This window comes from Centruroides sculpturatus, unplaced genomic scaffold (genome assembly GCF_000671375.1).
Source record: "Centruroides sculpturatus isolate CEXI.00-Female unplaced genomic scaffold, Cexi_2.0 scaffold305, whole genome shotgun sequence".
Taxonomy (NCBI): Eukaryota; Metazoa; Arthropoda; class Arachnida; order Scorpiones; family Buthidae; genus Centruroides; species Centruroides sculpturatus.
The window spans coordinates 561,762-587,597 of record NW_019384644.1 but is presented as its reverse complement, the minus strand read 5'-3'; the positions used below and the strand labels follow the sequence as shown (position 1 = coordinate 587,597).

The 25,836-nt window shown below is 32.8% G+C and overlaps 1 protein-coding gene across 3 annotated transcripts in view; it reads right to left on the bottom strand.

The window, feature by feature from the left end:
* LOC111626132 (diacylglycerol kinase theta-like) overlaps positions 1 to 25,836 on the bottom strand; it is a 217,095-nt gene that overhangs the window by 103,827 nt on the left and 87,432 nt on the right. For all 3 annotated transcript variants that reach the window (XM_023369430.1, XM_023369429.1, XM_023369431.1), the window contains exon 4: positions 6,199 to 6,287. In XM_023369430.1, the coding sequence (XP_023225198.1) occupies positions 6,199 to 6,287 (89 nt within the window). The remainder of the gene's footprint in view (positions 1 to 6,198; positions 6,288 to 25,836) is intronic.

Here is a 25,836-nt window from a genome sequence, read left to right as displayed (position 1 = left end):
TGAAGAAGGCCATTTAGACCAACATTTCTCAAACTTTTTGCTCACGCAACCCAATATATTTGTTTTTAATGGTTCTGAGGCCCAAATGTTTATAATATAAAATTTTCAAAAAACCTGATAAATTAAAGTTATTCTATATTTTATAACAAAATAAAATTATGTATTATTCATAATAACTTTTAAGTGTAAAATGTAACATTGAATACATTTCTATTAAAAGTTGTTCAGGCCAATTCATTTGTAACAAATAACTTACTTCAATTTCAGTTTTTATTATTGAAATTTCACTATTAAAAAAATATAAGACTGACGATTGTAAATAGAACAGACTGTTTCAAAATTACTCAAGAGTCTAGCTTACTTTAAAAAGTATTACAAGTTTTTTTGTAAACTTAAACTTTTTTAAAATGTACCTTTCAGATTGTAAGATTTTGTCAATTTCATTTTTATATATACACAAAAAAAATAATAATAATTTATTGATCCATATGTGCTAAAATTCATCAGTAATTTATTTTTTTATAATTTATTGTTATGTTTGACAATATACCTAAAAGTTTGAATAAACAAGGACATATTTTCAAAACCATTGCAACTTAAATGGTGTATTATAAACAACTCAACTGACCAGGTAATATAATACGAATAACTCGCTAGCTGCAAGTACCTGCTTCGCTGGGTTTTTAATTGTTCATACATTTATATGTAATATAGTTTTTTTTTTTACATAAAAGACTGTTTATCTTCCTCTACATAATCTTTCTCTGATTCAATGTGTTTCCCTATAATTTTCAAGTTGCTCTTCTGTTTGATTATTTCTGTTTCGATATGATTCAAAACCGCAAAAATTCTCTCTTACACTTTGGCATTGTTTTTTTATATTTTTACTTTTCACACTTCACTATTCACTTTCTACCTTTTTCTGTTATTCATACACTTTTACTAATGAAAAATCAACTGAAGCATGTGCGTCACACGTCTCCAAAAGCCATCCACACTACTCATACATAACGGTCCTCGACTATTCCAAAACATTTAAGATTAAGATTGCATTATAGCTGTGTGGTTGCAGCTTTGTCTTATGTATATATATATATATATATATAATTTTTTTTGGCTATTTTTCTGCAGTGGGGAAAAAGGGTTGGCAACCTGTCGAGGGTACAGGAGGGTATTTAAGACGATGTCGACTGGCTATAGGGCTTTTTCTCTTCCTATTCAGGATATCAGTGAATCGTACAGAGCATTTTTTTAGGAGTTTTTCAGTTTCTTTGTCCTGCAACAAATTGGATTACGGTGTGTGAACTATCTGTGACTATAGTATTGTAATGGTGAAAACTTTTAGTGTGTGTAGAATTGTATCTTGTGGACCTAGATATAATTGTACAAATACATATATTTTGTGGTTTATATAAACTTATTATTAAATTGCCTCTTTGTGTGTCTCTTCCCCATGTGGTAATTCACCTACACCTACAATTAGTAAGAATATTAAGTCTTGCAATTTTCCACATTGGCATCCGCGACAGGATTACCACATGGTCTATAATGGAAACAAAGACGGCAGAGCATTCGAGTGACGGCACGCAACCCGAGTCAACCATGAACATTCCAGGAAACCATGACCCAGCAGCAGCAACCCCAGTCGTTATGGGATACCTGGGGATGATTCCGACATTCTCAGGTACTTCAGCAGATAATGTATCCATCAAGCAGTTTTTTGATATTCTGGAGGAAGTGTCAACGATCGCCGGGTGGACAAGCGGAACTCGTTTAGCTGTAGCTCAATCACACTTGAAAGGAAAACCTTTCGGCCTGTTGTTGGACCTAAGGGACGTGTACCAAAACAACTACAACAGAATTAAGACATCTCTACTAGGTAGCTTCCACAGACAGAAGTCGACTGATGGAGGTACATTGAAGGACTTCATCAACATAAGACAAAAACATAATGAGTCAGTGGGTGAGTATAAGGTTAGATTGTGTGTATCGTTTGAAAGAATGGTCTGTGCAAATCCACACATGGCCACATTGAGAAGTGCGATGTTAAGCAATCAATTCATCCGAGGGATAAACCCAGACTTAAGAATGAAACTGTTAGAGCGCAAACCAAAATCATTTGATGAGGCGGTCGAATTAGCTGAGAAATTGGCAAAAATCGAGCAAGCCTGCGGGCTCAAAGAAGTTCAGGTAGGCGGTGTTGTTGTACCACCTCACAAGGAATCAACCTCTCCCGATAACAGTAACATAGCCAGATCAGAAGTCGCGACTCGTTTAGCTAAGTTGGAGAAGAACGTATATACAGCTGTCTCAGGCTGTCTTGGGTTTAACTGGTGGGCAGGATGAACGCAACCCAACTAAGGCCAACGTCATACCTGGTCGGGGTAGAAGATGTTTCGCCTGCAGAAGTAGGGACCATCTATGTGCCAACTGTCCAAAAAATTTAAACTAGAATGGGACTACCTTGGCGGCCAGGATGGTGGTTCCGAAGTGAATATTCAACTGGCATAGGATATATATACACTAGTATATATATATATATATATATACCAGTCATGCATTGCTGCGATCTCAGAAGAAAGGAAATTCAAGCAAACTCGTTATGATAAAATTCAATTTACATTTTATCATTTTTATTGAAACTTATTATTATTATTATTCATTTTCATCAGGAAAACATTTCAAAGTGTCGTTTCAATACTATTTATTTATTGGAGTGCTTGTGGATACACGATATTTTTTGTTTTTCTGTCTGGTGCGTATACAAATATATCAGAAGGTTTTCCGACGCATGAGCTGGCCACATACAGTTGTCCATGCGAGAAGCACGGATTCTCCAAATCTAACCCACACAGTTGCAGCAATTGTCAGAAGTGCAATATTCCCCATTCATATATATATTTTTTAATCCTTTATAATTTTAATTATTTAATTGCTCCTTCCTCTCTTCCTTGGAATGCTGTGAAATTTCTGTTAGTTGGATAATAAACTGTTTTATTGTAATTTGTCTTTTTAAATTATTTTGAGTTGATATTAAAATTTGGAAAAGGAGGATACCTAGATCAGTAAAATAAAATTGATAAAAAAAAAATCGAATTTCATCCTACAACTTCGGTAGTTGTTTGGGGTACAGTTAAGGTTTTAACGAAGTTCAAGCGAGTACATAATTAGCAAAAAAAATTGAAATAAAATGATTAAACAAAAATTATTACAATTATCATAAATAACAGTTCACAAATGCATATATAGAAATATTTTTTGCAGGGGGAAATGGTCTTCACAATTTAAAATCGATCGAACACACAGTGATATGCTCATATAAACGCGCGCCATCTATCGTAGGATAAATGTACTATGCCAGAAACCTTCGCGAGAGTGTATTAAAAAACTTCCCAAAGTTTCATGGCAATCATACTATGCCAGAAACCTTCGCAGGAGTATATTAAACAACTTCACAAAGTTTCATAGCAATCGGATAAATGGTGTGGTAATGCATGAAGGACATACAGACAGACAGACATATATTCATTTTTATATATATATAGATAACTCTTTATTAATACAACTAAACACTTCTACATCCAGCTGGTTCCCTCAAGCTACAACATTGCTGCCCTTTTTTTCCATGTCCTTTCTTCAACCCTCTCAACCTATGTTGCCACCTCAGCACCAACACAATTACATTCAATATTTATTTAAATCATTAACATATATTACAAATGGCATTCTGACTATGACCTTACATATAACTTATTCAAAATAGAAGAGAAATCAATTTCATATACATGTGAAGATCTGAAACCCTTTTTTCTGTTTTAAAACAGTAATCCTAAGAATTTTCTCTGAAAAGGGAAAAAGGAGAACATCTGCAGTCAATGACCGAGATGCTCTCCTCGAATAAGAAAAAAAAAAGGGGGGGGAATGTTAAATTATCAATAAACGAAATCTCCTCCATTTGTTTAAAGGTAATTCTATTGATGTTAATATCAACAAGACAGGAATAAGAGATGTTTCTTATCACCTCTTTGGTTGTACGTAACATGTGGTTACGGCAATAAATCGTCTCATTCGTAGTCAAACACGACGTTTGATATAAACAATAACTAGATAGTTGACCAGGTTAAAGAAATTATTGTCAGCTGAGTGTTAATTTATGGATGAGAGCCATCAAATCTATAGAAATTTATATCAAAAAATCATATCATCTTGACACCAATATCAATAAATTGAACAAACTTCTCTATGTCAGTTGTCCGAACTAGCTAGATCCAAATATCAACACACTAACAGGTGTGTGGATAAATCATTAGTAATGTCATAGTTCTCACCCCCTCAAATTTGGTATAAAGAGGGCTCACGGCCCGTTATCGGTGTGGCCTCCCAAGATAGCTGAAAGCAAGGATTAACTGTCCTCATCACTGACCGCCAAAGACGGACGACACGGTTAGATTCTACAAGCTACAAATTAGTAAGTAGAACTCTCTCTTTCCTCTCAGGTGGACTAGGGCTAATTCTGAAAATAATATTAAGGAGGATCAGAGATTATCCTCAATCAAAATACCTGAGATATAATTCGACTAACCTACTATTATAATTTCGGTTTGATATCATTATTATTATTATTCTTATTATTTGTAATTTTTTTTATATTGTGTATACCAATTAAATTTATATTATATCTTAATCATGTGTGTTTACTCGTACTCTGTCAACACCTTATCGACTTATCCGTGACCTCCCACTCGATTTTCGCCCTCCTAAATTGCCATCCACTGACCCAGTGAGCGGGACTCACCTCCCCGTTGTCGAAAAACGGTTTAGACTTAGATGCTTAAACCCCGATTCTCACATAGACATATGCTATAATGTTAACTTGATTACTAAACAACAATAACTAGAAGAAAAAAGTTAAAAATTTTCAGTATTTAACAGATGCATCTATTGTTCTTGGTTTTTAAAGAATATTTCAGTAATACAAGTATTACAAGTACAGGCAGCCCTCAACTTTCACACATTCTATTTTTGCACAATTTGCTATTTTGCACATTTTTAAAAATTCAACTTTTTAAATATTTTTGTCGATAATGAAAAATTTCATTTCATGCAGAATGCTCATACACTACAAAGTGCGGTAGCTCGCTCTATGTTCTCGGACACACATTACTTCCTACAATAGTGGACTTCTCGTAATCCTAATCACTAGTGTGTTATTCCAAGCAAGATATCAAAACAGTTTCAGTCTTGCATTAGGGCGTGCGTCAACATGTTGTGTGTTTTGCCAATTTATTTGTTTATGTTTAAATATTTCATCCTTATAAATTGATAATCATGAGTGAGAAATGGAGAAACTGCAGTGTTGATACGAACAAAAAGAAATTAAGGACTCATAAACTTCGTACAATTGAGACAAAGATGGAAATAATTAAACTTTCTGAAAACAGTGAATCTTTTGCTTCAATCGGACGTTCATATGATGTAAACAGATCTATGATATATGCAATTTTTAAAAATAAGAGTAAAATTAAGGAATAAATATTTCAGTTTTTGGTGCATATTTTTTTTACATCCCTCTACTTTCAAACATTCAACATTCACACACACTTTCAGGAACCAATTATGTGCGAAAGTCGAGGGCCACCTGTATTTCTGCGGAAAGTAGTATCATTTTGCAACCTGTTAAAACTTTAGCATAACCCACAGTTTGAGAAATGTTCATTTAAACAACCAAAAATGCTTGAAAATTAAAATTATGGTGCATTTTTAAAGGTTTTAGTACTGTGATACAGGAATCATTTGAGATGTGATAAAGCATTGACTAAATTCTGTTCAGAGTTTCATATTTTTTTTGATTTTACCAAAAACTGTTATTACTCATTTCTTTGTCAAACTTCAAAACTAGCATATACTAATTTTCATGTTAAACTATGAGGTATACTATATCAAGTAATAAAATTATCAAAGTTTCAATGAAATATGATATATTCTTTTTCCTATGTACACAGATTCATATAGGAAATTATTGGTAAGTAATTAAGATATTTATTTACAAAACTAAAATGTGAAACAAATTAGAGTTTTGCTTTACCTAAATATTACAACTTCACTAACAAAATGCATTTCTAAGCTATATAAGATTTATTAATAATGAATATTATCAAAATTTATTAAAAGAACTGTTTAAAATAAAAATTTTTTTACTTGATCTTGACTTGGTACATAAGTAGCACATTCTTTGCAGTCTGCCACTCCAAAATCTTGACATTCTTGATGGACACAATATTCACATACTATAAAATAAATATTGAATTTAATTTTAATTCTTGATATGTACAAATGTAAATATTTAATACAAGAACACATTCTAAAGTTGTGTAAATATTAATAATTCAATACATTATGAAAACAATATGTAGTAAGAGTAAAATGTATCAGATGACTCAAAAACACATTTGTTTATAATAATGCACGAGTAATAAAGTATTGTACTTCCATGATGTCAATCATAACAGCCTAAGTTAACAGTTCTCTGAAATACTTGTATTCAAAGCTCAATCAAAATTTGTGAATTTAGACTTTACTAAAATTTTAAGATATAATTAAAAAACATTAGAATTTACCATTTTCTAATTATCTTTTATTAGAGTCATGGTAACCTTTGAGTTGGTGGTTGACTGGGAAGTGCAAAAATCACTGAAAACCTGCAAACTGAATTTATACCATTACTTACCCATCCAAATTAATGAAAATTATTTATTTCAAAAACAGATAGAATATGGAGTTAATAAATATGCATTTAAAAAAAATGTGGAAGAAATTTATTCATATTAAATAGGGATGAACTAAGTAGGTTTTTTGGCCAAATTCTGAATAATTATTTGAATGTTATTATAAAAAACTCTTCAGATTCAGAACTGGATAATGATATGATGTTTATAATTGACAAAAATAATTTTCAGTTTATGCTAGAATTGTTATATGAAAGTGAAATCACACCTAACCAACATTAAAAACACATATTTATTAAAAATTGCAAGTACTTTCAAAAGCATATAGCCTTTGTCATCAGGCAAAAATTGAACACAAATTTTAAACTTAAGAAAAGAACATAAATGAATATTTCTTTTTTAAATTAAATAAAGGCACAAGACTGGAATATCAAATATTGAATAAAAATTGTATTGAAACATTGCATTTATGTTATATACTTAAATTTAAAATTTCTGTTTGATTTTTGCCCGATGATGAAGGATATATGTCTTCAAAAGTACTTGCAATTTTTAATAAATACATGTTTTTAACATTGGTTAAGTGTTATTTCTCTCCCATATAACAAACCCAGCATGAAGTAAAAATTGTTTTGTCAATTATAAGCATGGAAACTGCTAAAAAGCACTTCTTTATAATTTAAAAGGTTATATTTTAAAAAAGGTAAAAGTTAAAAAACTTCCTAAAAAACAACCACGAGAAAATATCCTTCTCGGTCTTTACAGATTTTCGTGGAGACTTAATTAAAAACTATAGACTACAACTTTCTTCTATAAAGGAACAAGATTTATTTAATATTACCTCCAAATGCATTTTGCCCTGGCTGTAGCAAGGCCTCTTCAGTGGATATAGATAGCATCACAAGCAATACCATTTATGCAATTCTGTTGCAGTTGCTGGTTTCAGGAACAACATATTGAAGTCATGTCTAGAATGTTACAATTTCAAGTGACAGAACATCAAGAGAATATTGCCAATAATAAACTCACAACTGAGCTTTCAAAGAGTATTAGAGCATGCTCTTTTGGACTAATACTAGATTACTAAGACAATGCTATGGCAAAAGAATGTTATCCTTATGGGAAAATCTTTATGTTGTGTCATTTTCAATCTGAATTACCCCTACCTTCTGCATTTATGGATAGAGTTATTTAAACAATTCACATTGTAGATGCTCTTAAGATCTTTATACTTGAAGATTTACATCTTGGTTGATAATTTCACATACATTATGTATTTTTATTAGACTGTTCTAATTTTTATTAAATATTTGATATTCCAGCCTTGTGCCTTATTTAATTTAAAAAAGAAACATTGCATTTATGTCCTATTCTTAGGTTTAAAATGTGTTCAATTTTTGACTGTATGTCTTTGAAAGTATTCACAATTTTTAATAAATACATGTTTTTAACATTGGTTAGGTGTGATTTCTCTCCCAGATATGATGTTTCAATATATCTCACCATCAACTCAGCAGAACAGAAGAAAAGCTCTTCCAATGTTTCAGCATACACCAAATGCTTTCTTTGGAAAATCACAATGTTTGAAAAGCTTTGCTTCTGTTCTGCTGAGTTGATAATGAGGTTTTTTGAGACATTATTGGATGCTACTGTTGTCAAATACCAAATACTGAATGTTCTTTCCTTTCCTGAGTACCAGCTGATTTACTGTATTTGGAACTGCATGAAATAAAAGACTTAGAGCAGTGTTTTCCAAACATTTTCAGACTACCATCTCTTTTTAGTGTATATATTTTATTAGTGATCCCATAATCAGTCAAAAATGATACACTGAAAATTAAATTTTAATGAAAATGTTTTCAATTTAAACATTTATTTTATAAACATACAAAATTGTCTAAAAGTATCTTAATGTACTTGATTAATTAATATAAAAATAATTAATGATGAGCCAGATGCGACAAGATTAATTTTTCCACATTCAGCTCAATATTAGAAAGTAGTATCCTTAAATTGCCCTGTTCAACTACAGTACTTGCAATCAGAATATTCAAATAAACATTCGATATGAATCTCTTCTGAATTCCGAATTCGGAAGAGATTCATATCGAATGTTTATTTGAATATTAAAGGCCCATTCGTTATAACCTGAAGAAGTGCCCAGGAGGGGCGACGAAAACGTTCGCAATGCTGCAGTTCTAAAAATAGAAGCACTCCAGTTAAAGGTTTGAAGAGTTTTTTATTTTATTCAATTAAACAGAAAATACAGTTTAGGGCGGGTAGAACATGAATATGCCCTTTACAATTAGCCAAAATAAAACTGTACAGAATAAAAGCAGATCCCTACATTGGCTTGCAGATAATAGTAACAAAAACTAAGGCTGCCTGAAGTCCTGAGTGAAGAATTGTGGCACTAAGAGACCATGTGATACAGAGGTTGCCCTCCACACACTCAGTTAGCTGAGCACCTTAATTTGGCGAATAAAGTCATTGAATTTTATGAAAATGTCTTTGTTGCTGAGAAGAAAACTTGCCGGACATGGCCACACTTCATTCTCCTGAATCACAGCTTGTATCAGTTGTCTTCGTTTGTTCTCGTACAGAGGGCAGCGGAACAGCATGTGGTCGCTGTTGTCCCATTCATTAAGCAAGCAATGGCATTGCCCATTCCCTTTGCCAAGGAAACGGGCCAGATAATAATAAGAGTGACAGAAAATATACTTTTAAAATTCTAACTAATGTTGCCGTCTGCTTCTGGTGAAACTATCCTGACGGTACCTTTGTTTTACCCTAGATTACCCTAACTTGAGAAAACTCATTGAGCTCATGCTCAGAAAACAGAAAATAAGGCAAACAATTCTATGATGCAGATCCCTGTACTACTATTGTGAATTAATAATCAGAATAATTCTTAATTCATTGTTTTTAAAAATCTTAATAACTAAAATATCTTAAGATTTTTAGGCTTTATCAGAGGTATTAATTTACATCTGATATGGAGAATGCCAATGGCCCAATAGCATGAAGGTTGAGAAATGCGAAATCCAACTTGGATGTAATATTGTGTACACCCGTGTACCTAGTACTAATCTGGTTTATTTCTTTAGTTTCTGTTGTCCTATTTTAAAACCCTCCATTACAGGGGAAAACAGAACAGTTTTAGACTAAAATTTTTTCTGAACTTTTTTTGAAACTTGGTAATAGCATCAGATCAAAGGACAGTGTTACCCCAGATTTACCCTAAATATAAGACTACCCTAAACATTACCCTGAGAGGTTGAAATTATCCTAGAAATGGCAGCACTGATTCTAAGTTGCAAATATTAGGTTTGTCAAGTCTGGCATTAAGTCTGGCACTGGTTTAAAACTGGCATGTGCATTGTTTAGTTTTTGGCTGTAAAATTACATTGTACATGCCTCATACAGTTTCAAATAATTCAAACCAGTCAGGGATTTGCATTGGAACAAACCTATTGTCCAGGTCAGCAATTTTGAAATGATGGCAACACTACACATAAGTGTTGTCAAAGCAGATAAACATGCTGACTGCAAACATTATACCATAGAATTTTCAAGCAAGGAAGAATAAAAGGGTTGGTGGTTTCAAAACATCAGTTGCATGTAAATCAACAATTTCCATTTGTGTAGATTATCTTGGAGGTAATGGATGGCCGCCGTCAGTTAGGCAAAACCTGGCCATCTTTCTCCATCCATTTACATCTCCACAAAGACTGTCTTTATCAGAAGGCTGTAAACGTGAATTAGTTAAGTCCACGATCACGTTTTAAACTAAAACAACATTTATTTACAACAATCCTCGAGTACACTTGAAAGAGAGCTACACGTGCTCATGGCAGCAATCACCCGACAAGAAGGAGAAGCGACAATACCCAGAATCCTCTCTGGGAAAAACCCAGTTTCCGTTTTTCCATCCGGGATTCACGGAAAACTTGTAGAGGAGTGGCGCCATCTCACCAGTCTGTGATTTGTCGCCGCAGTACCCCCCTCCTAGCGACCGCGATCGATGAATCTCACTGGGGGTTTGATTTTGCGGCCATGTCGTGAGGTCTTCGTCTCATATGCGGGTTCTGGTTGGTGAGTATGCCCAGCCATCTTGTTGCTGGGTTGGTCTATCACTGGCTGTGCAGGGCTGATTGAGTCTTTCTCCTTGAGCATAAAGGCAGGTTTCAGTCTGTTGATGGAGACGACCACTTCTTTGTTATTTTTTTTAATTTTGAAGAATTTGTCTTTCTTTTCCACTACAGGGAATGGTCTGTCGTAGGGAGGGCGTAGTGGGGCACGTACAGCATCGTAACGTAGAAAAACGTGGCTACAGTCTCTTAAATGCATGGGAACAAAAAGTTTGGGCTCCCCATAAGATGCTGCCGGCGTTGGTGTTAAGTTTTTGAAGAAAGACTTTAGTGTCTTTATGAAATCTGCAGTGTTTATGTCCGCTGGGGTAGGATCGAAGAATTCACCTGGTAAACGTATTGTCTGTCCGTAGACTAACTCACTGGACGTTGCTNAAATTATTATTATTATTATTGTTGTTGTTAAATAATTTAATACTCATTCTTTTAAAATATGAATACAAATAGCAAAAAATATCACAATTATTGGGTTTAGAACACAATGCAGAACTAGTAAAGGTCTTGTTCTTTCTTTGGTGTTCGAATTCACATCGAATCACGTTCGGGTCACCACTGGAGGTAATGGATGGCCGCCGTCAGTTAGGCAAAACCTGGCCGTCTTTCTCCATCCATTTACATCTCCACAAAAACTGTCTTTATCAGAAGGCTGTAAACGTGAATTAGTTAAGTCCACGATCACGTTTTAAACTAAAACAACATTTATTTACAACAATCCTCGAGTACACTTGAAAGAGAGCTACACGTGCTCATGGCAGCAATCACCCGACAAGAAGGAGAAGCGACAATACCCAGAATCCTCTCTGGGAAAAACCCAGTTCCCGTTTTTCCATCCGGGATTCACGGAAAACTCGTAGAGGAGTGGCGCCATCTCAACAGTCTGTGATTTGTCGCCGCAACCTATCTCATCTACGTCCACTTTTTAGAGTTTAGAAAAGGTAAATGTCATGTCTCATATGTTTAAAATCTGAAACACCTAATGAAAATTCCTCCTAAAAATGTTAAAAAACTTCCAAATATTTATCTTTTGGCCTTGGATTCATGTGTACCAATGGCTCAGTGGATCAAACCATTGAACATTGATAGTTGGTTTTACATCTGATTAACAAAGTGACCATGTAGAATTTTCTGCTGTTATTTACATAACACACTTAAACAGGAGCCAGTCCCAGAGAAAGTCTTTCCAAGAAGAACTCCTCTTGACAGTTTTGTTTTGTGTTACCTTACTGGATTGATTGTCCAATGAAATTCCTGACTCTACTGATTCTATTCCAGTCTTTCATGTGGACATGTGACTTAAAATACAGAATATGTTTTGTTAATTTTAATTTCATTTCAATCACTTTTCATTCAATGTAAAGATCCAGTAGCAGTTTCCTTTTTTGAAGTTTTTGTTAAGCTCACTAAACACATTCATAATATCCACCAATAAAGTCACATCTATTTTTCTCTTTTATGAAGTTTTTAATTTTCTTCTGTAATGCAATGAATCTTTTCAGTACCTGACCCTGACTAAACTGACTGATGAATAATACAATGAAACATTGCTGGCAGAGTATCTTCTCTTTTATTACCACATCATTTATCAGTCCACAAACACCAAGTCTTATGACCATACTAATTTCTTCTTCCATCAGTTGTTACGCTTTTTGGACTTTTCCAGTCAAGTCCTAGTATACTAACATTTAAAAGTGTATTTGAAAAGTTAATATATTGTCCTAAGCCAGAATTTATAAAAGTGTCATTAGTTACAATGTCATATTCTCACAGCCTAGTTAAATATGACAAATTTATGACATATTCTGTCTGCAATTCACAAAGCTCAGCATAACTGGATTTACTATTTATGATAAAATATCATTGATCCAATTTTGAGGGTATACTGTTTTGTTCAATAAGAAGACAGTTCAGGAACCTTCAAACAGTTGTCTCTGACATGAGTTTTGGTGATAAAATGAAAGAGAGAAAATGGAGGTGTCATTTTACTTCTTTCAAAATGCAGTCGTTAATAGACAGAGTTGAAAAAAGAAAAATAACGAGCAATTATTTATTGCAACATTGTCACAATGCCAGGCTGCAATATTTAATCATATTTTTAATTTATTTAATTTAAAATATATCCTCTCCACCTGAAATTAGTAGTGACTTGTCCCTGTACATCATACTTTTCCTTTAACAATAGAGTCATGCTGGTCATCTATCTAACATCTTTCAGGAAAAATTTTTGAAATGAAATAACACGACTTTCAGATTGCATTGGAAGTTCATATATAATTAATTGAAACCTCCTACCCCTAAGGTTTCCATATCTGTTTCATCTATNCAGTACAGTTCTACTTGATTTTCTGGTAATATTAGTTTTTTAAGCTGTAGACTGGTCGAACTATTTCCCAAAAGTGATTGGAGGTTTGGGTCGGTCTTTTGTGCATCAGCAATTAATTTGTAATTTATGGGAGAAGGGCAAACGATAGATTCGACTCTGGAAAGTGTATCGGCCGGAATATTATCAGTTCCTTTTATGTATCGAATGTCAGTGGTGAACTGGCCTATATAGTCTAATTGACGTAATTGTCTGGGGGAGCATTTTTCACTTTTCTGGAGAAAAGCGAAGGTCAATGGCTTGTGATCTGTATATAACGTGAAAGGTCTAGCTTCCACCATAAAACGAAAATGCTTAATTGCAGAGTAAGCGGCTAACAGTTTGCGATCGTATGCCAAATATTTCTTCTCCGTATCTGTAAGTTTGCGCAAAAAAAAACCTACCGGCTCTGTGCCGGCTTTAGTGATCTGATGCAGCGCGGCGCCCAGAGCGAACTCTGATGCGTCAACCTGCAACGCTAAATGTGCGTCCGGGGCTGGATGAGCTAGTAGAGCTGCGTTTGCTAATCGAGTTTTGGATTCCTCAAATGCCTTTTTTGCTTCGTCTGTCCATGAAATTTCCGCATTGTCGGATTGTTTTGCACCTTTCAAATAGTCACAAAGCAGGGCTTGAGCCTGCGCAACGTGTGGGATATCATGGCGGTAGTAGTTCAACATGTCTAAAAACCTACAGAGCTGCTTTACTGTTTTAGGTCACTCGATCTTTATGACGGCTTCTACTTTCTGGGGGAGAGGTTTGATTCTGCTGGCGTTGACTAAATAACCTAGGAAAGGTAATTCATTTGTACCGAGTATGCATTTATCTGGGTTTATTCGGATATCATATTCTGATAAACGTCCGAGTACTTTTTCCAGATGCATGTAATGTTCCTCCTTTGTCTTACTTGCCAACAGGATATCGTCTATGTAGACAAAAACAAAATCTAATCCATGTAAGACTTCGTGCATAAACCTCTGGAAAGTTTGTGCCGCATTGGACAACCCAAACGGCATGTATAAAAATTCATAAAGGCCGAAGGGTGTTGTAATTGCAGTCTTGGGTACGTCTTCGGGGTGGACTGGGATCTGATGATATGCTCGCGTTAGGTCTATTTTGGAAAATATAGTCTTCCTGTATAAATTCTGAGCAAAATCTTGTAGATGAGGCAGTGGGTACCTGTCCGGCACNGAAAAATGGTTAGTAAAATTTTTATATAATTCATTATAAAAATTCTGTTTATAATTTTAACATGATTAATTAAGAGAATAGTACACCATACATGGACATCTTTCCAAATGAGGTTTCAGTTCCTCAGTTACATTAAAAATAGTTTCCTTTGATGCTCGAGAACAGCAGATTAATTACATTAACAAAATGTCTTTGATCAACAGACAAAGTAAACAATACATTTTTGATGAACTGTTTAATTTGTCAATCCAGAAAACTAACTACTCATAGGTCAGCTTGAATTGTCTTGACTTACAGCAACTCACTCTATGTCATATGTAACAACATCTATTTATGACTCTTTCAGTTATGACAAGTTTTTTAAATATCAAATTTTGTCATATCACAACTTACAACAAACAATTCTCATAAGTTATGATGCGATGTTTTCGTAAACCCTGGTCCTAGATTATATTTTGAAAAGCTAATATATTTATATGTGAATAAGAGTGAGTATGAAAAAAATTGAATTAATACAGTTACAATTACTATCATATATAAATATATCAACTGTGTAATTTCTATACTGTATGTACAGTACATATATATAGAAATTACTGTATAATATATCATGCAATAGTATTTAAGTATAATTAACATCTCAGAGTAGCACTTATGCAAGATAGAGAAATGACCTTAACAGGCCTACAGAGATACAGGCCTAATCTCATAACTTTTCCATAATCTTTGGTTTAAATTTTCTGTGGCTGTCATTCTTCTAAATGTAATAAATTTCTAGCTTCCATCTGTTGACAAAATTTTAAGATAAAAATTCAAAATCAAAATTTGTTATCAAATTTCTTTGCAATAAAAGGTTTTCCCACCATGTTTTGTCAAAATTATTATTATTATTATTGTTGTTGTTAAATAATTTAATACTCATTCTTTTAAAATATGAATACAAATAGCAAAAAATATCACAATTATTGGGTTTAATGCATTTTTTTTTATGGAGTGCTAATTTGCATATTTACCAGGATAAAGTATAAATGAAATGAGCAATTATTTATTGTGACATCTTCACAATGCCAGGCTGCAATTTTTAATCATATTTTTAATTTATTTAATTTAAAATATATGTTCACTTCAAGTAAGTAGTGTCTTGCTCCTGTACATCGTACTTTTCCTTTAACAATAGAGCTGGGCTGATCATCTATTAATTGTTTTCAGGAGAAACATTTTGAATTGAAACAACATAACTTCCAGTTTGCATTGAAAGTTCATATATAGTGTTAATCAGGGCCTCCTGCCTAGTGTTGCTACCTGTTCAAAATTGCTGACCTGGACAGTCTCCCTGATCCCACTGCCTTTGTTTTTTTATTAACTCTTTCCACCATGTGGGCACTAAGAGAGTCTCTTTAAGCAAGCCCATTATGGGTTCAGCCAGGCCCACGATGGGGTGGCTAGGTGATGAGGGAAGGGACGTTTTAAAATTAGGATGTTATACTTAGAAATAAAAAATTAGGTTTTTTTTATTGTGAGTAGAAAATAAATATTTTTTTATTAGAAGGTAGACATGTGCTGTACATGATATATTATTAAAGTAATACAATAATCACATGTGGCATATTCGAAAATAATTAATAACAGTTTGATGTCGATATTAATTGCAAAAATAATAAATAATAAGTAACAAAAGATACATTGTATCTGATACAATATGTAATATAAATATAGAAATTTGAAAACTAACATCATTAATGGTTACATATAATAATAAACTATATGAAAATAATTGCAAAAAAAATAAATATTACATTATTCTTTATTTATTGCCTTAAAAGCGTATTTTTGGTTGCTCCTAGCTGCTTCTAAAAGTTTTTCTTTTTTTTTTTTATTTCTCCNCCCGCACTTGAAAAAAAAAAATAATAAAATAAATAAATAAATAAGTTAATAATAATAATAAATTAATAAAATAAAGGTAAAGTCAAATTCGGCGTACGTTTTGTAATCGATACACGAAGCCCGAAATATCTTTGTGGGTGATTGTTTTTTGCATTTAGCATCATCTATTATTATTAAGTTTCATTTACTTTTGAGTTTTTCGTCGACTAATTGCTGTCCTCTACTAATACTTCTGGTATAAGTTTAAGCTTTTGGCATCGTAAGTAACCATTTATTAACATATACCATCTTATATGGAGCTGTTAAGAGGTCTAAATTAAAACTTATTTCAAATGCTTTAAAATTTATATTTAAAAGATTCTGCTCGAGATTTCACAACTTTTTTTTGAAAAATAATCTTCGTTCGTTGCCAGTTGACATTCGCCCCAATACGTAAACAGCTTTGGACGACAGAAGAGGTTAAAACTTTGGAGACTTTCAAGTTAAGGAGGTAGGAGGCCAACGCGAGGATATTAATTAAGAAGAATGATAATACATTATAAATTATCTTCAAGTCATCTTCTTTAATTAACGGCCTACTTTTAGAAATCATTACTGTTTCATTTATCGTAATTGTTCTCGCTAAAAACCTCGTCGGAAGGAATAATAATACCTTGTGAAATTTATACATTTTTCTTCGACCTTGGCCTAACGTTCGTTATTAGTAAAATTGCTAGTTACTACTTTTTGTTTAATTAAAAACATAATGCTATATTTAAAATAGTTTAGCATTCCGTATGTAAAAAATGGGATGACGACAAAAGGTATTTTATGGTCAGTGAGTAAAACGAGAAATATATTTCGCATTTGGTGTACTTTATACATAAAAACGATGCGTAATACATACAATTGGTATATATTGTAACTAGCAGGTAAGCCCGGCGTTGCGCGTGCAAAGAAAAAATAAGTACAAACATTAAGATTATTAGATTATTTCGTATTTCTAACAGTGTTGCCACCTTTTCAAAATTGATGACCCGGGAATTTTAAAATTAGGATGTTATACTTAGAAATAAAAAACATTAGGTTTTTTTTTTACTGTGAGCAGAAAATAAATATATATATTTTTTTCTATTAGAAGGTAAACATGTATTAAAGTCATAAAATAATCACATGTGTCATATCCAAAAATAATTAATAACAGTCCGATATCGATATTAATTGCAAAAATAATAAACTACATAAAAGAAATAATAATAAACAACAATACATACCAACATTAATAATATTAGATTACAAAAGATACATGTATCTGATACAATATATAATATAAATATAGAAATTTGAAAATTAACATGAGTAATGATGACATATAATAATAAACTATATGAAAATAATTGAGAAAATTTACACAAAATATAAATACAGTATTACATTATTTTTTTATTTACCGCCTTAAAAGCATATTTTTGGTTGCTCCTAGCTGCTTCTAAAAGTTTTTCTTTTTTTTTTTTATTTCTCCATAAAAATTTTTACATTCAATTTTTATGTTACTGCAAATTAGTAGTTCAGTTTTAACATTCTCCAGTGTTAATCTGTTTCTTTTATCCTGCCATAAGTTATTCATTGAAGAGAAACATCTTTCAATGTATGCATTAGAAATTGGAATGCTAAATATAAATTCAATTATTTTCTGAACGTTTGGAAAATTTCCTTTTTTTAATATAAATACCCATAATTGTGAATTATTTATTCTGCTTTTAACTTGTCCTCCAAATTTCCTACTCTTTCCTTTATTGTGCAAAGTTCATTAAAAACATTGTCACCTTTTATTTTGAAGTCAATTTTGTTTATATATTTATCAAGTTCACAGCAGTCTTGTATAGTTGGAACATTATTTTTTAAATTAAATTTTTGAACTAAAATAAAAAATGCATTTTTGAAATCNAAAACATTGTCACCTTTTACTTTGAAGTCAATTTTGTTTATATATTTATCAAGTTCACAGCAGTCTTGTATAGTTGGAACATTATTTTTTAAATTAAATTTTTGAACTAAAATAAAAAATGCATTTTTGAAGTCATAGCAGTCATTTAAATATTTCAATGCTCGTGAGTACACCTTATCGGCTTCTTGTTTGAATATTTTTTTCTTATTCTCTGGAAAATCCAAAAGAGTCTAATTAACTATAAAACTGTAAAAGCACTGTTCTTTTCTCTGCACTATATTGTTTCTAAGATCTGTAAAAACAGTATGTAATTCAATGACATTCTCCTTCAAAAATTAATATATATTTTTGGAAAATATGTAAAAAGGAATGTACGAAATATAACATCAGTTCTGGTACAGATTTTTCATTGTTAATACTATTTTCATGATCTTGCACAAATGTCCAGATTGCAGGATTACCTTCTTCTTCCTGATTTATAAAATAAAGGCCAATTTTTCAGTAACCTATCAATAGCTTTATATAAGCTTACCCATCTAGTAAAAATATGCTTCAAGGGTTTATAGTATGACTGTTCCAGGAAAGTGAAACAATTTCTTAATTCTTTGATGTTACAGGTATTCGACAAAAATTTGCTATAGACTTTTAATACTAAACTTTCCACATCACATTTCTAATCTAGCTGCTTCCACCTTGCTGAAAAATTGAACCCAGGACACAGTTTATAAAACTGTCACTTACGACAGGAAGCTAGTCCCCTATACAAGGAAATATCCAAGAAAAATAACTTTTGTTTAGTCTTCTGTAGAAGTCCCTCAATTTCCTCCCTCCTTTGCAATGATAAAGACCATTTGGACATGTAACTTCAACCAGGTATCTATACTATCCCTGTCATTGACCATAGATCCAGCCATCACTTAGAATACATAGGAACACACCCATTAAACACCTACCTCAAGGAACATCAGACTTCTAGCAGAAAAGGATTGGCCAACACAGCATTGGCTATCATCACCTCCAACCCAGACATCAACTATACACGCCTTTTACATAGTTCTTTCCGGCAACTCTATCTCAAACAGCTTGAGCAGGAGGAAATTTATAAGGCCACTTGCAATCAGGGGCACCGCTGGCTGTTTGAACGCCCGTGTGCAATACCGATTATGCCACCCCGTGTTTAACTATGACTACCTGCGCTGAGCTTGCCAGAAAGGCTCTTTAGTGTTGTCTCATAAAAATGTGAAAAAAGAAAAGAAATACTTTACAAAAAGAACTATTTATTATTACTAACTTATTTTTATTTACTTAAGTGTAAAACCATATAAATATTTATCTACAGAAATTGAACTCTTCTTGCCTTCATGTTTGCGAAATCTGCCATCAATTTTCTTGTATCCAAGCTGTCTAAGATTTCATGTTCAATTGAAACTATAGCTATAAACTAAATTACTTAGTCTTTGCTGGTGCATTGTTGATCTTAAATTAATTAATTAATTAAATAGTTTTTTATAATTTTTAACTTTGAAAAGGACCTTTCACCAAATGCAACTAAAACCAGCAATGTAAGTAATATTCTTAGTGCTATTGCTGTGTTTGGAACTGTTGAAATTAAGTCATTAGTAAAAAGATATTGTAATGGGGTTTGTGGATCATTAGACTGGTTTTCTGGAAAATGCAACTTTAAAGTATTGATTTCATTAAACAAATCAATACTGTCAATGTCTGTTTCACTACTTGAATTGTCTTTAAGCTTCAGATTTAAATCCTAACCAAGTTAAAATATCATTAATTATACTTCGACCCATGTCAGAAGAATTGTTAACAAAATAATTACAATTTGATATGCAATAGAACTGTTCGAATGCGTACAAGTACAAATTGAAAAGGAAGCTCTGTAGGGATTCCCTATTTTCGCCAAACCTGTCAACTTCTGTCATACAGCACGACTATTGGTACTTGGCTTTTGAGTGCCTGCCAGATGGTTCAACCTGCCGATAGACATTTCGCATTGCATCTTAATTCTGATAAATGCCAATAGAGGCGCTGTTAACGCTATAATATAAATAAGAATATAGTAATTGCGCGCCAGTCGGATTTTTTTCTCCATGCGAAGACATTTCTTATGCTATAAGTAGGGTGGGTATTATGACAATGACTAATTATTATGTGACCGATCGCTCGATTTGCCGCCCCCCGGACGTGCCGCCCGTGTGCGGTGCACGCCTTGCACGCCTGCTTATGGCGGGCCTGCTTGCAATAACAGAGCTATTAATTTTTGCAATAATGACTCTTTCTCCAAAATGTGGAAGTCTTTCTTTGAACTATAAATTCTTACTATCCTTCCCCCTCCCTTTTCTCTCTTCTTATGCTACCTCTCTTTACACATGCACAATAATCCCTGTTTCAGAAGCTGGGGGATTAGTTTGCCTGATGATGACCATTCAACATGGGTAAAATCATTAGCACTTCCGAACTTCTCTGCTGGATATTAGAATTTTTAGTAGCTTTAGTTGAAAATATTTGTTTGTAATTAAAACTTTGCAAATAAACAACTTTAATACTGAATCAAGGTTGCTTGTTGTTCTCTATTATATGTGTTTGGTTAGCACAATGTTGCTGTTGAGAACGTATCATACAGGAACACTTTAAGAGGAAAAAGGGTTGCTTTATTGACTTGGACGGATATGCATTTCGGGCTTAATGCCCCTCTTCAGTCCCATTATTATTACATAATTATCAAATTGGTTACAGGTATCAAAATTTACAGAATTCATTTAAAAAATTAGTATACGCGTACAGTGATTTATATGATAAAATACAATTACCTGAGATAGTGACCATTAAGCTGGTATTACACATAAGATATATATACACATATTTAAACACGGGAGGAGGAATGAGCAAATAGTGCTATCAGATCAATATACATGCACCTGAGGATAGTATAATGTGTGTTAAAATAAAAAGTGGTATGCACAAAACTAAAAAAGTGTATATTAAAAAGGTGTAAATTATGAAAAATTAACGGAATACCTGTAGGATGTGACAAATACAGAAGAGATGTGTAGAGGACAGGTCTGATGGAAGATGTTACAAAGAAGTGAGGGATCCTTGTAACATATACAGAGGTTGGTGGGAATTGCACAGTGGGGGTTAAGGTGGGAGGATGGTAGGACAACTTTAATGGGCTTTGCATCTTAGGAAAGGCTGCCAGATGTCATTTATGACAGTACCAGTATTTAAGTTCATTCTGTGTGTTTCTTTAGTTTTAATAATTTCGATATGTTCGTAGAATTTCCTTTTAAAAATGTTTTTTTCCCTTTTAAGTATTTTGATGCTGTCGGGTGAGATTTCACAGCCAGTTTGGTTGCAATGAGTAGCAACTGCAGAGTTGATGTAATTATATTTTATGGCTCTAATATGTTCATTTATCCGGGTTTTTAGTACTCTACTGGTTTCACCTATGTAATAGAATTTAGGATGACAAGTACAGGCAAAGCTGTAGACTAGATTGTTATTAAGTAAAATGTCTGTGTTACTATTACTTTGTTCATTGATTTTTAAGGAATTTTTGATTTTATTGTTTAGTGTGGGAGCTAAAATAATGTTATATGGTGTTAAGATCTTTTGGATGTTTTCAAAAATAGTAGGGATATAAACTAACTTTTTGTAAGTTACCTGTGTTTTTGGTTTGGGTTGACGAGAAGGGGGGTTGTGTAGCCATTGGTAGATGATTCTGTTGGGGTAGTTATTTAATTGAAAAATGCGGTAAATTTGGTCAATTTCGGTGTTTTGGTTAGTAATATTACTAGTACGAGTTTTGATTTTGTTGATATACATCATGAATATGTTCTTTTTAATGTACATGGGTGTGCTGGAGTGGAAATTTATTACTTTATTGACATTACATGGTTTTATATATTTTTTAAAAGTAATGTGCTTGTTATGTCTGTGTATGGTGATNCACAATCTGGTGATGACTCATCATAAAATGAGGAAGGTTTTCCTTTGGGATAAAAAACTTTTCCAATAATAAGTTCTTTTTAATAATAATACTTTATATCATTATGGTATGTTATATATAAATAATAAATAATAATTTGTCAGGAACGACTTGAAGGTTACTATGTAATGATTGTTTGTTACTAATGTAAAAAAATCATTGTAAAAAGTAACATCTTACAGAAATGTTTAATGTTGCTCACCAAAATAATCTAACTTAGCTGTTTGTAGATGAACAATGGAAATTATTGGTTTATATCTCAAAAAATACACACACATTTATGTAAATTAGATTGAAGGACAATTAGTTCACAATTCATTTCTAATTCTTCATCTGCTAAGCTTTGCTTAATACTTTATTAACTCTACCGTATATTTATTACAAGCAGATACTAAGAAAACAAACTGAAAGGTGAAAAATAAAAGTAGAACGCAATCATTATCTATTCAAACTAAAATCTGCGGTTGTTAAAATTATTTTTTATTTTGCCGGTATTAACGAAGGGATTTATGCAAAGGGATTTGTACACACTTCATGATACTCATGCAAAAGTTTACTAGTTATCAATAAATAATTAGATAATCAAAATGTTATTGCTTACCTGAAATGTTTCTGACGAACTCTTGTATTGACATTCACTTTATCCGTATTGAAAATTTTCTGGTTAATTCTCGTGCAAATGGCCTTCATCGTGTAAACTCCTCAGTTTGAGGTTCTCGATGACAAATAATGTCAGGAATTTTAAAAAATGACGTTCTTTTGTTCTTGAGTGAACTAGCATTACACCCAATTACACAATTCACCATAGTGATATTCGCGACGAATAAACAACACACGAACTCCAGCTAAAGTGCGCGTAAACACAAATAAAACGTAAACAAACCACAAAGATGGCGCCTGACAATTGCACATGCTCATGACATCACTCGTGATGTCGACTTGAAACCTCTCTATAGGTAAAAATCAAGAGGGTTAAGATATAGGATTAACTTCTTTCGTAATTCGGCAACTGTTACATTCTTTAACTCCATATTTTTATAAGTAGATTAAAACTACCCGTTCAGTTTACACTATTTACTCACTACAGGAAGTTAGGTATACATCAAGCTGACATTAGCACCGCAAGTGATGAAATTTAAACTGTGCACGCCCGGTTGTCTCAGCCATCCAGCTTATTTGCATATAATACTAATGTATTACAGTCAAACCTAGGATTTCGAACTTAATTAGTTCCTAAAATTTGTTCTAAAACCGAGACAAATTTTCCCATAAGAAACAATATAAAATGGATTAAACCGTTCTCGACCCAAAAAACTTTTTTTCTTTCTTATCTTTTTAGCTGTATTCCGTGCATAAAAATACCTGTAAAAGCAATATAATATACATATTATTATTTCATGTATTCTCTTTCTCTCACCGCCAACAAAGTGCTATAAATAGCGAATCAACTCTGCTTGGATGAGATGTAATCAAATCAATCAAGACCAACAAGTACTTTATTCACACGTTCAGAAATATTATGTTTCAATTTATTTGATTCCAATTTTAATTGAAATTTTATTTTTAGTTTCGGTGTAAAGGCCAGTTTTAATTATTATTTTATTATTTTAAAATTTAATTATTAGTTTTAGTTTAATTAACTGGCTACCTAGTATTAATAAATATTAATATTATAATATATTAATAAATTTTTGTCATTTAATTTAACTTAAGCATATTTTAATGCAAATTTTCAAATGCCATTTATATTACATGAATGCAAACTAACATGGTTTTTATTAATTTTCTAATTTGATTTAAATTCAACTGTGGCACATACCAAAAAACAAAAATAGTATCTTTCCCACGTGTGCATTGAAACATTAAATTACATTTCAATGCACATGTGGGAAAGATACTATTTTTATAATATTAAATAGCAACATCATCAATAATTCATTATGTGACGTGAGGCAATCTTGGCACCACTAACTTCCAAATAGGTAGTCCTGTCATTGATTGGTCGAGCTGTTGACTTCCTTTAATATAGGAAGTATCAGTGTCTGGCTCTGCCAAGTAGCTTGTTTGGAAACCAAGTTATTGTAAAGCAAATAGGGCAAATTTAGCATTCAAACTTTTGTTCATAACAGGGGTATTCATAACCCAAGGTTTGACTGTATATCAATGACACAGAGTGCACAGAAGCCTCTATAGCTACCTTCAAAAATTCCATAAAGGATTCTGATTTTACAAACACTCCCTTGGCTAGCAGGTTACATATGAAAAATGCCTCCTTACCTGCTCCTGCCACTCCAAAATCTGTTTGCTTTCATTAAGGTGTAAGCATAAGCCTGGCACCAACCATGTCCCATTGTGAACAAATCCACTTCTCTGTCAATATGCATTGAAAGAATACTCAATCATTATATTACTGACAACTATAAAATTAATAGAACTCCTGCACAAAATAGGACTTGGCAATGAAATGTACATTAGTCTGCAATTTTGAGTTGCTCTCCATCCATCAATAAAAATCCATCAATAAAAATAGAGCCTTCTTTTTGCAAGCTTTCTGTTCAAACATCTCAATGACTCTGGAAAATGCCATTCGAACATTATAAAACTGGCCAATTTAGTTTGTCACTTTTCATTCTTTCAATTAGAAGGGGTAGCATATCAGCAAGGCAGAGAAGCTCTGATAGGAAGCCCACTGCCTTGCTAGCATGAAATGCACACATGCCACCATACTGTGCATGTGCAGATTTCATGACAATTTTCATTTTTAGGTTTGGTGTTCTATTTTTATAATACACATTCGATTCTATCCATGTTTCTTCGAACCTGCAGATGACTGTTTAAAACACAAGAAAACCTTTGTTTTGTTAAATTTATACATTACTTGTTGGTCTTTTGGTGTTTAGGCATTTTTATTACCCCATGATATATTTGTTGCTCAGAAATGCTAAGGACCCTTATGATAAATGTCAACTTCCAAGGTTTATTCCTTTTCCCTGTTGGATAACAGAGTCGGCTAAAAGTTGCAATATATAGGGACTATAGCCTATAGATCGATCATGGGCAAATGTGGCTCTGAGAGCCGCATATGGCTCTTTTTGAGTTACATGCGACTCTTGCTGAAAGTGTTGTTATTTTTGCAATTTTATTTCCACAATTTTGTGAAAATATGTTTATTAAAAAATTCAATATTTGTTTTATATTATATTTATATTATATAATAAAACAGCAGTACAGAATAAAGAAGTACAGAACTGCTGCTCCATGCCTTTTGCAAAACCTACATTTTGGCTCCCACTGAACTCTTGCTTGCCCGCCCCTGCTATAGCTCATTCTTTTAGTTATAGATTGAAAGAACACATAATATCAATCAAAAAGGTCACACCATAACAACTTTGGCAGCTTGTGCTACTGATGATCAAATTCAAGTGCAACTGGATAATGCACATCTTATACATCACTCCAGAAACATCAACTATCTCAAGCACCAGGAAAAACAGGAGATATACAAAGCATGTAGAAGACATGGCAATTAATCACAAAGACAATAACACCCTTCACAAGCATGGAGGGCCTTTTTTGAAATCTAGTAAATTAATTTTTTTAAT